General features: G+C 42.2%; 1 protein-coding gene across 3 annotated transcripts in view; it reads left to right on the plus strand.

Annotated features, from left to right (window-relative positions):
- The window catches only part of FRAS1 (Fraser extracellular matrix complex subunit 1), a 175755-nt gene that overhangs the window by 93951 nt on the left and 67844 nt on the right, over positions 1 to 13960 (plus strand). For all 3 annotated transcript variants that reach the window (XM_049814968.1, XM_049814967.1, XM_049814969.1), the window contains 3 exons: positions 1053 to 1193; positions 3436 to 3579; positions 10980 to 11132. In XM_049814968.1, the coding sequence (XP_049670925.1) occupies positions 1053 to 1193; positions 3436 to 3579; positions 10980 to 11132 (438 nt within the window). The remainder of the gene's footprint in view (positions 1 to 1052; positions 1194 to 3435; positions 3580 to 10979; positions 11133 to 13960) is intronic.

Below are 13960 nucleotides of genomic sequence, written 5' to 3' on the forward strand. Positions count from 1 at the left end.
AGGTGCACCTTTTTGAAAAAGTAAACCCACAACAGATGGGTACCATGCCTACATTACCTGCGCAGAACAGAAGCACATTCACATGTAGATTAAAATGCTGGTTTTGAAGGTTTTACCTATGTGGTGGTGAATTTCTCACCAAACCACAGAAATATCTCTATATTTTTCTAATGCTTGAGATTTCCCTGATGAAATTGTAAGAAATTTCTCTCTGATAGGATTTGAGTCACTTGAGCCAAAGATAATCCTGGAGACATTGCATTTGTGATGAGGATCCCTAACTTTTCTCTCTGGCTCTCTGATAGACAGCTAAGTGCCCTTCCTAGAGGGCAGGAAGCCTCTCTGTGTGTTCCACAGAGACTCACACAGTGGAACCTGTGGCCTCGAGTCACTGGTCTAATAAATACTAGGTTTTTAACAACTGACTTTATATAGTTATTTAATCAGGTTAACTAGTTTAAGATGGCTTGTTTTAGGGTCCGTACCAGTAAAGGTGAAGAAGTCTAACATTTTAACTGCACTCTTTTCATTCTTGCTGAATCATCCTTGTAATGAGCATTCACTTCACTAGCTGTGAAGTCAGGTGGCGAGCCCACCTCTATGTATATTTGCTCTTACTGCTCCAGAATGGCTGGTGATAACCATGCAGTGATGCTGGATAGCAAATCCTTCCCGGAGTAACTGTAGGCTAATAGTGAAAGATGATTTCAGAATCTGGTAAGTTTGCAGAACCCCAGAGCTCTTATAGGGAGGCGAATGGTATTACATGGTGTTGTGCATCTCAGCTTTCCATTTCAGTAATGAATTGTGTGGGTGCAAAGAAAGATTAAATATGCAGCTATCTGTGGTTGCTCCTTATCTTCAAGAAGTGCTATCCAGCCTTCGTACTCCTGCCCTTTCTACCTTTCGCAAGCAGAGAATCCTGTAAAGGAAATACCTTCCTGTCATCCCTGGGGAGAAAGCAGTCTAGCCATACTCTAGGACAGTAACGGCCAAGCTAAGCTAGAACTAATTTGGCTCTCTCTGTCTTCTTTTTTTTCTCTTCCCTGCAGAGTGCCACTCCTCCTGCGCAGGCTGTGTGGGGAACACTTCCCAGGACTGTACGGCTTGTCTGTCTTCCCACGTCCTGCTTGAAGGCAGATGCCTCTCTGAGTGCCCACAGGGGCTATTCAGCCATGAAGATCGCTGCTACTGTGAGTGCATAGTGCACGCACCTGCAGTTTATACTACAGAATTTCATTGCATGCACGTTTTGTAATGCATTTCTCAATGTAATTAGAGATGCTGACAGTTTTATATGAGGCTATTTAAGTATTTTCAGGGGAGAATAGGGTAGTCCAATTTCAGGAAATGGAATCTCCTCCTAATGGGAGAGAGGCGTACACATTGAATCATAAATTATAATCAGTTTTGCTCCTCTGGACTGTTTCCCTGAAGATATTTTGCATTTCATTTCAGTAGGCTTGGATGATGTTCCTAGCCAGTGCACTGTGGCAAAAGAAGTCTTTACTGGACAACGCTGAAAAATGGTCTGCTTTTATTAGGCTAGATAAGGATATTGTCCATATGAATTAGCTTTGGTTTTTAATCCACTCTTGAACGTAGGGCTGAGTTTAGAAGGAAGGAATTCTGCAGGTGCAGGAGAAAAGCCATTACATCTATGAATATGCCTGATCAGTAGTGGGGACAACATTATTTATTTGTGTCTCAGCCTTGCCCACAAGTGGCCTTCATTTAGCTTGTTTGATCTCATCTAAGCAGATGACTGTGACTACTGACCTTCTGAGTGACTGGAATGATTAAATCCTGTTTGCCACTTGCAGAAAATGGTGGCTTTTAGAGTATGCCGCCATTCATTATGAGCTGCTAAGTACAATGGGTGAGGAAACGCAGGCCTTTGAAATCTAATTAGTCCCTTCAAAGTAATCTGAAAGTTGTCTGCTGTTTTATAATTGGGTCAGGCATCCATGTATCTGTTCTGGCAGTAGGAGAAATTTACTGGTCTCTTCCCTGGGAGGCCTCAAGTTTAGAGAGAGAAACCTCTTCTAAAGTCCATTGCTCTATTTATTCAATTTACTTACCCAAGGAACAACTCTATAAATAGGTTTATTTGGCAGGCCTTTGTAAAGATTCATCAATTTTGAGGTTGTGCGCTGCCACCTTAGAGCTGAGGTAACTGCTGAATGCTGCATTATGCGCTTTCAGGCTTATGTAAATGTCTTAGAAACAAAATTTCAGTGTCAGAAAAGAGGCATCTTTCTGTATGCTGCCAGCTTAGATCTCCTGCAGTTTTTGAACAGTGAAGCTCAGTTAATATAGGTGTGTCTAGAAAATTGATTCTTCCTTTTGAACATGGAATTCATGAGCATGATGTCTGAAAAGCCGAGGAGGTGGTGGGACATGACATGCTAGGTCTTAAGCACTGGAGCCTTATGCTGTGGCAGCTGTGAAATGCCTAGCTTCCATGTGGGGAGCGAGCAATTGTATGTAGCCTGAGGGAATCCTGAGGTGGGAGATTTTTGAAGTTGTGTGCTTCTCTTCGTAGAAGAGCTTTAAAAGTAGCTTTTAAGATTTATTTTTTTTTTACAGATCATTAGCCTTAATATTTCTGTCTTCCTCAGATCTGTAGCATGGAAATCCTGGAAATACAGCATCTGTAGTTAAAGGTGGAAGGATGTAAAAGCAGTCTGAGTAAAATATTTTTGAGCAATCTTAACTGCTTTTTCTGCGGTCTTTTTGTTGATCTTTTAGCAGATGGAATAGCTAAGGAGCTGACATGGCATTCAGGTTTTATAGGTTTCAGTTTGGGAGGGCTTTGTGCCAAAATCATTCCTGGATTTTCCACTCGTGAATATCAAACTCATGCCACTGTGATGTTCATACATTCCCAAGATGTTTAATTTTTGATGGATTTTTTTTGTTGTTAATTTGACCAGGGAAATGGTGGAGTTACCATCCTTGGAGGTCAAAAAACGCATAGATGTGACACTTCAGGACATGGTTTAGTGGGCATGGTGGTATTGCGTTGACAGTTGGACTCAATGATCTTAAAGGCCTTTTCCAACCTGAACGATTCTATGATTCTATGTCCCCCGTACATCCCACTCTCTTTCTTATGTGCACAAGCATATGGTGGAGGGAGGAATAAAAGGGCCACTCTCTTTATATTTTATGTTTTGTATAGATCTATACCTTGATTAATGCAGAGAACAAATCACGTTTTTAAATTGACAACTCATTTATCATCTTGTATATTCAAAATGAGGATGTAAGAGCTTTCCAAACCACAAATCTGCAGTCACTGATGCTATTAGATCATTTTATGTCTGTGTTTTCTAGGAGTAAATGATTATTATAGGGACTGGCTTTCTGGGGAGGGGAGAGTGTAAGGTGGACTATACCAAGAGCGTAACAAGTGTTGATTTTCTTACCCAGCCTGTCACCCATCCTGCAAGACGTGCCGTGGCCCTTCTGATTTGGAGTGCTTAACCTGCCATCCCCATGCGACCCTAGCTAGTGGAAAGTGCAGAACTAGCTGCAAGGAAGAGCAGTATCTCAACCTGGTGGGATATTGTGTGGGTAAGTAAGAGGAGATGGCATGGGTCATACAGTGTGGTGATCTTTCTGTGGCATTAACCAGCTACTTGAGCACACATCATGAAGAAATCAGAATTTCTGTTATGAGTAAAATGTCACACAGGTGAAAATACCATGAGGAAACTCTCCAGTGTGCATAGTATGTAGCAAAGCCGCTTGCCACTCCTGCTATACATATCTTCACTAGAGCTGCATGAAGTCAATTGCAAATTGTGTAAGGCAGGCAGTAGGGAGAGGGAGACAAGGCTCTCCTTTGCCAGGTTTTCTGCTGCATGGTTTGGTTTGAAGACTTGAGATCACATGTATAGACCAGTATATCTGGGAATCATCAGAGCATTCATATACTTATTAATATCATAATGAACACGCTCTTAACAATAGGATGGGCTGCAGCTCTGCTCTGCTGAGCGACAATGTGCTTGCCTTTGCCAGGCCAAGTGCTTATCTGTGTCTTGCTCCAGTCTGGACTTTACAGCATACTGCCTGTCACTGTAGAGCCAAGCCTCGGGGACCCAGAGCCAGGAAAGCTGCTTAGGTCCTGCACAGAGCTTCAGTAAAGTGAGTTAAGGAAACATTTGTGATTCAAGAAGCAGTTTATGGGGCCCTAAAGAAAAATTGGCACAGCTAGCATTGCTGTGAGCATTTTTGGGAGGTAATAGGATTTCTGTATAGGGGTTATACTTCGTGGGTGCTTGGTGCCCACACTTAAGCCTATCATCAGAAGACACTAGTTTCATTTATCTGTTTAAAAAGAAAAATTGCTTTTAATCCATCACCCAGACATGTGTAAACATACCCTGGGAACTGCTCCAACAATTTCTGAGCTTTATCAGGCCTTTTTTTCCTTTATCAAAAAAGATACGGTATGTGAGGCTTAATCTAGGCTGAACAGTTCCAAATGAGATAAGGAATCATAAGAAAAGGGAAAAATGCATTAGATGTAATAAATATATCCATTGAGAGGGTATTGTTCTCAATTTAATATAGATGATTCCCCTTCACAGAGACTTCTTTTTGCTTACATGTATGTGTTGTGGGGTTTTTTATGAAAGACTTGTTTCTTTGCTCTCCACAGATTAATTTTATGAACCATTTCTTCATCTTCCTTTTAAACAACAGTTATTGTTTTGTCTGCAGAGACAAGGTGGGAGGGGGAACAAAGTATCTGAGGAGTATGAAAATATCCTAAAACCATTGTACAGCTCCTTAGGTATACAAGAAATCAGGTCAGGGAATCAAGATGTTTCATACAGTCAAGTAATTACAGTATGGAAATAGTTCAGCATTTCAGTGTAAAGAGCTGTCTCTGCCCTGTAAAATTTTAGGGGCTACAATGATACTTACTAATGTCCTGTCACATCATAGCTGTATGCACTTTATTTCTTCCACCTTATTTTCCCATTACTTTGCATTATGCTTCCTACAAAAAAAGGCCAGTGGAAATGTGATCTTCCAACTGTAAATTTCATCGGAAAAACTTAGTACCGTTTATCATAAACCAGAATTCTTTCTGAGGGGGGTTTACTCTGCTGCTTGCTGTATGCTATGTGCTTTAACTATCCCTTTTAGACTGCCGTTACCTGTAAGTTTGGCAAGGTGTCATGGAGCAATAAGCGTGCTCCCCAAACCCCAGGAGATTAGGTAGATGACACAGTGCCTGGCAATAATGAGGAGCAGAAATTGGAAACAACGGACTCACTCAGGCAATATGGAGGGCAAGGTTTGACCTCCAGGCACACTACACTGACAGTGGTGAATCATCTGCAAAAAACCTTGCCTGGCTTTCTGGGCTCCAAAGCAATTGCTGTCTGGTGGTGCATCCTTTCCTTACAAACCAACAAGCTTTATTTCAAAGCCCTGTAGGTCAGGAACATAGTCCACTGTTTGGAGACTTGCCTTCTCAAAGTAGAAACACGTTTTCAAGGCTTAGTTCACAGTGCCTGGCATCACTGAGTGTCAGTATTGAGTGTTTGGATCTGTACTCCCAAAACAGGAGAGAAGGCTTTCCAGGTGCAACGTAGTAAGAGCATAAGGAGACACCTTTCCTCCTCCCAGCTCTGACCTTAGTCTTGCTGTGTGACTCACGTCAGTCCTGCCTTTGAGAGCCCAGTACAGCTATTCCTTGTAAGATGGGAACCCTTAATGTTCACATAGTCTTGCACATATAGATGCATTGATGTTTCTTTGTCTAACTGAAGTTTTGAAAATCCTTGTAGAGGAACATAGTTATTTGTTGCCTTTAAAAAAAAAAGTTGTGCTTTGGTCTCAGATCTGCAGTCTGAAGTGTGTGGTGCTCTGTGCCAAATTTATGTCTGATGTTTAAGCAAAGGATGTGTGTTGCCAGTTCTGCTAGAGATAAAGAGCTCCACATCCAGGTTGTTAAATTTCACTCATTCTTATTCAGTACTGATTGAAACGCTAAATTTGCCCTTGCAAGTTATTAATTACCAGTTAAAGAGCAGCTGTCCCATAAAAGAGAACATTAAAACCCCTGACACTCGCATAATATATGATTTGCATCAGAATCTAACAAAGCTTTTTCCTTTGCTTCCCAAAGCAATTATTTTTTAAAAATTATCTTCCCATTTATCTTTAATTCCCGACCCTCCAGGCAGAACTCTGTTACGACTTATAGGGACTGCTGTGCATTATAGCCACCTGTCATACTGTATGGACCTGCAGGGGAAAATCTTTCACACAGGATGGAGAAAACCAGCTGTCACTTGAAACCATTGCCTGTGAATTAATGTTGTTATTGTACATGTTACCTGAATGAGGATTGGAACATTTGCCTTGTTAACAGAAAAAGAGATCTTGTTTTCAGGAGTTTATCAAATAAACATTCAAATGTAAACAAAAGAAAGACAAAATGGCCTCAAGTTTCAAAAGATCAATGATTTTCTAAGCTCTGGTTTGGGCATGCTGAATTTGTGCCCATTTTCTCTGAGAGTGCTCAATTGATTAATTTTATAGCTAAAGTGTATGTACAGGAATGTGTGGCTTTAGCAGTCCCCTGTTGAGTCTCAGGGCTTCTGTGTTTTGTGGTTTGCCAGTTTGAAAACACTCTTTGATTTCCCTCTCCCTCTTATCCAAGACAACTTCAGCTTCAGGAAATGTTGCAGTCACCAGTCTAAAAAATAGCAGTTGCTAAAACTGTTGTCCTGCTCATAAAATTCTGCCCTTACTTTTCTTATTTGAATATATCGTATGCCTGTCTTGAGATTTCCTCGTTCATCTTGACACTTTCTCGTTGATCTTTTCCTGACTCGGTGGAAGGGCAATTAGAAAAATGCAGAGGGACTGCTCAGTGGCCGAAGTAAGGGGTTCACAGACTGAGCTTTACTGGGTGGTCAGCTAAGGCGTAAAAGGATGAAAAGGACTACCTACCAGAATTAGTAACAATGGCAGCTGGCATGAAATGAAACTCAAAACACCCACAGATACAGTATCCCCCAGGGTCCTATCTTAACTTCCAGCTACATCTTCCTTGAAAGAGAACTCCCAATCCCCATGTTCAGCTGCTCAGGCCCTTGCTTCCTTAGGCTGTGTGCAGTTGTGAAAATGTTCCAAGATAAACCAGAAGAGCTCACTCAGGAGGATGCCTGTAACAAACCTTTCTGCCTTGCTCTTAAAATTCCAGAAAGGACACTCTGACAACAAGAAATACATTCAGCTCCTTGTAAAATTAATGAGCTGTTGCCGTACTCTAAGCGAGACATTGATATCATCACAAAGAGATGGAGTTTTGCTGAGCAGAATAAGAGGCAAACTGGGGGCTTAGCTCCACTTAGTCACTGGCATGCAACCTTCTACAGAATTTAACAGCTGAGCTGCCAGAGGAGGAAAACAGAAGATCATTTCCCTACTTTGGTGCAGGCTCATTTGTGCCAGGCACCATCCAGCTGGATTTCCCACCTTATGCTGCATAGGGAAGCTCCCACCCTTTTCAGAAGATGCAAGCAGATCCCTGCAAACGTGGTTGCACTTCACCAGGAGTTCACCTCACTTGTTTGTGTGACAAATTCCCTTTCAGATCTTTTAAAGCAGAGGCAAAAAAAACCCTTCCAAGAACCAAATCAAACCAAAAATCCTGGTCAGTGCTAGGCGTCCTTCGAAATCAACCATATTGGTTTTCTTTCTGGATTTACTGTAAGGTGGTAGAGAATGTTTGCATGCTGACATGCCTGTAAATTGCATGGTGTTTTAAGTACTAATTTAAAGTAGTGCTCTGTTGTAAACCTCATACTTTACCTTAGAGTGTAGTACGAAACTTGCATCAGGAAATTTTTTTCTAAAGAGCCCTTAAGAGGGGAGGTGTATTTAAACTGTACAAGTGGTTGATTGCTTAGCAAATGGTGGAAGTGAGAGGTAGAAATGCCTCTGGTTTCCTTTATGAGCATTCACAAACACTTTAGAGATGATTTTGTCTCCCCAAACAGCCTTCTTTGTCTTGACAGACAAGTGAACAATTTATAATAGATACTTTCCATATAGGAAGGGCACTATTTTCTTTGTTTTCTTGGCTTGCTAAGAGAAAGCTAAAGAGGGTGTGGAAGTAAAGTAACTCTGGAAATGGAAATCTGTGTAAGTAATTGTATTACACTTTAAAATGAACATTGCTTTATAGGAAGGTCAGTGATAGGTAAGGTGGTTGGGGTTTTTTTTGCGTAGAGATGAATTGACAAGGAGGAAATTAGAGCCACTTGAAAGGGTAGCAGGAAGAAGTTTTGTTTGGACAGTGGGAGGCAAGTCAGTAGTCTCAAAAAGTTAAGAAGGAAGGCATTGGGACTATGAGCAAGGTGGTGACATGCTGCACTGAAGAATCCGGTTTGGATACTGGAAGAAGTCTAAGGGAATTAAGTAACTGTGTTGCACTGACCTGTAACAAACACGGGATGTGAAGCCTCTGAAAACCCAAAGCCTAGGGGAAGTAACTTGCCTGCTAGCTGTGCTGGAGTGGAGATTGACAGGGAGAAGGCAGAAGTAGGAAACGAATATGGCTGTGCGGTATTACTGAGAAGCATAAGGAAAACACTGTGCTTCTGGTAGTCCTTGCTTCAAAGGGACCCTGCTGTGAAAAATTCAAATAATCTTTTCCAAAACAAAGCACTTCAGTTCTTCCTTTACTCTCTCACTAGTTCCCCAATGTCCCTCAAATTCACCATAAGCATCGGTTCTGGGGGCTTTTTTTGGTGTTGTGTGCTCTTTGATCTCCAGGCTTGTCGAGGAACAAGAGAGTGATGGGGCTGATTTATCCTAAAACAGTAGCTGAGAAAAAGAACTCTTTTTCAATATATAGGAGCAAACAGAGGCTGTAAAGAGAAGACTCTACTGCAACAGCACCTAGTTTTGTCGATACTTGGCTTTTTAAACATTAGTTTGGGAGAGTCTAATTATTTACAGTAGATACGGGTTATTTGGACACCCTACGTTTTCTCTGTCTCATTTTTAAGCTCTGTTTATGGAACCTATTGACCATACACAGTGAGTTTGGTTACTTATTATATCTACCAAAGCTCTCTATTAGAGACCAGATCTCCGGCAAGAGATTAACTGGAGGAGTATTATTTTAACTATAAGGGGAGTAGACACATTGCCAGGTAAATGTGGAAGCATGAGAAACTAATTGGATTTATGTTAATTTTATTGAATATAAGTGCATAAAACTCTTCAGCCAACCTCCAGTCCTGTGCATACAAATTACATATGGTGCTCAGGGCCTTTTGGATGATATTTTAGTCCTTGCTCTCTACAGTGACCTGCATGTGATCCTTTCTGGCTTCAGTAAGGCTACAGATAGATGGCAGGTCTTTCCAGTCTGATATCAGCACAGGTTTGGGATCTTTGGCTGTAAAGACTTATGGGATGATGCCTTGGGTATTGGGTTCTTCTCCTGTGCAGTCGGAAGCTGCAGTATCAAGGTTACCCTGTAAGCTGTAACGCCTCTGAGGAGGTTTTGAGGTTTGTCACTGAGTTTGGGAGCATGACCTCATGTGCTGCTTTGCTTTTCTTAGAACTGTCCTGACAGTGGTGGATTGAGAACCTACAGGGTCACTGTCTTAAGCATAATATTTCTTCTCACGCACCTTTACCTCCCCTCTGGCTGTTACTTTCTCATCCGCAAGGCTGAGAGTGTGGGGCAGAAACTAGGTAGATTATATGCCCTGTAAAGTCAGGAGGTGAAGGAGGCAGCTGCTTTAAGGACTTTGAATCCCTGCATGCAGTCAGAATTGCATTAATTTCTGAGCTGCATCTGTGCTTTTCCACCAGTGTTTGCTAAGAATCATCTGTGTGTGACATACAGGAGAAGTCAAGCTAGGGTTAGACTCCAGTCACCATTATAGTCTTGCAGGTATGGATGCAGAATTCCCCTGGACTCCAATGTGAGCCTGTCTTCAGCTTGTAAAATTAGATTGCCTGACAATCTGTAGTAATGCTGTCGCAAGAGACAAAAGACAGAAAGTTGAACCTTCGGCAGAAATCTGACAAGAGGCCAGGTAATCAAATCAAGCCTCATTATTACATTTCTTTCAAGACAGTTGTCATTTCCTTTATAATTTTCCAAATTACCACAATGAGGATTAATTTGGCTTCCAGGTTTCCTTACACTGCACTGTTGTGCATACAAAAGGCTTGTTGTAAAACCTTTTGAAGCACCTAAGTTCAGGCAGAGGTCAGGAGACACAAGCTTGTGTGCTCCTGCGGAAAAATGAAAAAAGGAAAAGGTTTTGAGGCACTTATGCAACTCTAAATGCTGCTCTTGGCTTGGCTTTGAGGTCTGCAGTGGCCTCTTTAGGGTATGCATGTCTCGTTTGTGTGGGAAAATCTGAACAGTAAGAACTACAGGAGAAGGTCATACAGCTGTACAGGTAGTGCTCTTCGTTTTTCAGCAGAGGGAGATGAATGCCTACAGCTGCCAGCATACTTTGTTAAAGATAAACTTGTAGGTAGAAGCACCTAAAATCAGAGAAGGGTTTGGGGAAAACGAAGAGCTTTGAGCTGGCTTTGTACAAAGCTTTCTGAAGCTCACTTAAGGATGGGAAAGAGGATGCTTGAATGAGGCAGGAGAGATACAGAGAATGTGGTTGCTGAGGAAAAGTGAAAACTTTTCCTGATTGTGATGCTCAGGAAGAGCACAAGATGGGGATGAGGGTAAGAGGAAAGGAATGCTCTTTGAATGTGGTAATTTCTGGTCATCTCTCTTGCAGACATCTGGAAGTGTTTAGCACCTGATCCCAGCCCTTGTGCACCAGATAGCAGGAAGAGGCTCTGAAAGTTACATCCCTAATGTCTTCCTTGAGCTCTCAGGAATGTGTTTCCCCTTAGCAGTTCTGTTTTGTCCACCTGTGATCACAGTGTCCATTATTCCCTGCTTCCTTTAGACTGCCACCCTTTGTGCCATCAGTGTGTGGCCAACCTGTGGGACACCGGCAGCACCTGTCTGAAGTGCCAGAACGCCCGTCACTTGCTCCTGGGGGATCACTGTATTCCTGACTGTCCAGTGGGATACTATGCCGAGAACGGTGCCTGCAAAAGTGAGTAGTCCCTACGGAGGCCTCAAGTACCTGCAAGGGACCACCTGGACCCTTGCGAGATGTTCTATGAAATGGTTTCTGTTAAGTAGAGAAGCTTTGTCCAGCTGGCAGGACACTGCACTGGGAGCCAGGCCTGTCATTCCTGGCTAATAACTGTGCCCGCTGGCTCGGAGCACTCTCTCCTTGCTCCCCATAATCTGTGTCTGCTTTCAGACTGGAAGTTCTTTGAGGCAGACAGTGCTGTACTGTCCTGAGCACGTGCTGAGGCTACTGGGACCTAGCACACTGTTACAATACAATTAATAAATGTAATGAGTACCAGACAGCAGTATGCTTATGAGGAGGAGGTAAAAGTGAGGGGTTTTTTTCTCTCTCTCTCTCTGTTAAATCCCATCTCTGAAAGGTGGTGGCACAGAGAATAGGATGACAGTATGCTATGTTCTGTGTAGGGTAGCTACCCTGAGATCACTCCTAGGAAGAGATGGGCTTCTTAAGCATAAGAAAGGATGACTTCCAACAGAGCCTTTTTATGTGCCCATCACTAAGTCTCCAATTTGTGTGGTACCAGCACAGTTCTGGGATGCTAAAACTGGAAAATACTTTCTGGATATGTGCTTCGAAGGGCCATGCAACTTCTGCTTACAGAAGGCAGAACACTAGCTGGTAGCAACTTCTCAGGAAGTTTGCAACCTGAGATGAAACATCATCCTAGGTAAGGTCTCTCACTGAGGCTTGTCTTGCTACAGTAATGGTCCAAAAAGCCATCATTCATAGCAGCTTGTAAAACAAAAAGCCAATTTCATTCAGTCTTTTAGGCTGGCGTGATAGATGCAGCGCTCCGGCTGCATGGGTGAAGTTGCACTTATAGCACATTTTATTCTCTAGCCTTCTGCGCCTTCACCTATCCCTGGATCTCCTCCAGTTTTTGTTGTTGATGTGGTTTCATATTCCGATCATTGTCTGAGCTGCTTTATATTTCTTGGACTCTTAGAAGGAAGTAGGTTGCTTTTCTTGTTACGTGGCCAACAGAGACATGTTAAAGCCCAGCGCTGAGCAAAGGGTATTGCAGTTTATTTTAAGAGAAAGAAATCAAACCAAGAAATTCTGCACATTAGAATTAAGATTTAGATGCACCTTTTGCAGGAAGTGGCATTTACTAATCCAGTCTAACAACTGCTGGTTAATGTTTCAAAGCTTCTCTCAAGCATTCTGGGAGCTGTGTGTTTATTTACCTCTTTCTGACAAATGAAATCTGAGATATGTATGAAATATACTCTGTGTCATTTAATTGGAAAGACCCCTGAGAGAGATATTTTGTCTTCCTGGAAATTTAAGCATAGGGATAACATTTCTTCCCTTTGGTATAAAGTTTTCATTTAAAAGAAGTTTTGCATTATTCAGACTGTGATAAAGCTCATACTACATTTTGTGCTAGCTTTGAAGATCTCCAGCACAACTTAATGCAGTTGCTTCTCCAATTTCTTTGCCCACTTGCACTCATGATTAATTTGGCCTGATAGGTGCAATGATGGCATCAATCTTTAGGTAAAGGCCTATCAAGAAATAAAACAGATGAATAATTTTGTGAGTATGTACCCCCTTCAGAGAAATTGATAGGATACATTGGCGTCATCCACTGTGGTATTTCAAATTTCTTCAATCAGACTAAAAAGCACAAGAAGCGGGAGATGAAGGGATACAAAGGAAACAGGGAAAGAAAACAAGAGGGGTGGTATAAAAATATCTCTTAAAAAATGCAGGGATAGAAAAAGATAGTAATATACTTTCTTACTCGAGGCAGTCAGTGGGATTGCTGGCTATGAAGTGTTGCAGAAGGATGTTGTAAGACTGAGTGTCTGGGCAATAAAGGGATGAAAGTTTGGTATAGGCAGATGTAATGATGCACACAGGGATACCCGGTTCTAAGCTCACATACAGAATGATGGCATCTTTGCAGTGATCTTGAAGAAATGATCAATCAGCCTGTGAAAATGACATCCCAGTGTTCAGCAACGTTGAAAAAGCAAATCAAATGTTAGGTGTTAGTACAAAAGGAATAGAAGAATTCATTCTGCCGCTGTCTAAAGGAGCTGCATGCTGTGAGCCATTCTGCCCATCTCAGAAGGGAAGGGCAGCAGAACTGAATGTGGGGAAGGAAGAGCTTCTGTACAGTGAGCAACTGAGTAGACCACAGTGTTTCAACCTGAAAAACAGGAGACCTTAAGAGAGAGGAAATGTGACAGAGGCTTACAAAGCCATGAGTGAAACGGAGGGAGGGTGCATAGAGGTTGACTGTTCTCTGTCAGTGTTGCTTCTTGGAATAGGTAGCAGCTGTGCAACTCCTGCCTAAGGGATGGATGCAAATCTTCAGGGAGGCGTGGAGCTGTCAGGAAAGCACTAGATAATTCCTAAATGGACAAAGCGCATCAGGCTCAAGAGAGTCTGACCTGAAACTAGTTGAGAGAAAGCATAAGAGGGAGGTACTGATACATGCTTGCCTTTTTTTTTTTTTTTTTACTCCTTTCTGATAGACATGTCTTGGCCAGATCCTGTAGGGTTGTTCTTGAGGGGAAGGGAAGGTTGAAGAGAAGAGGAAAGGGTAAAAAGAGAGAGAAAGGAGAGGAGGGGAGAGAGCTAGTGTGCATGACACACAGAGCGCAAATAGCAAATAAACCTATTTAGTCTGTCTGTCACAAGCTGGGTCGGCTGTGTTTCTGCTCCTGAGCGCTGTGCACCAATAAAGGCTCAGACTTAGTAGGAACTTTTGGTATTCAATATCACCATGCTCAGCATCTGAGAGTGCTTCTGCTAAACCTTGTGAATCTTGC

This window comes from Accipiter gentilis, chromosome 12 (assembly GCF_929443795.1).
Source record: "Accipiter gentilis chromosome 12, bAccGen1.1, whole genome shotgun sequence".
NCBI lineage: Eukaryota > Metazoa > Chordata > Aves > Accipitriformes > Accipitridae > Astur > Astur gentilis.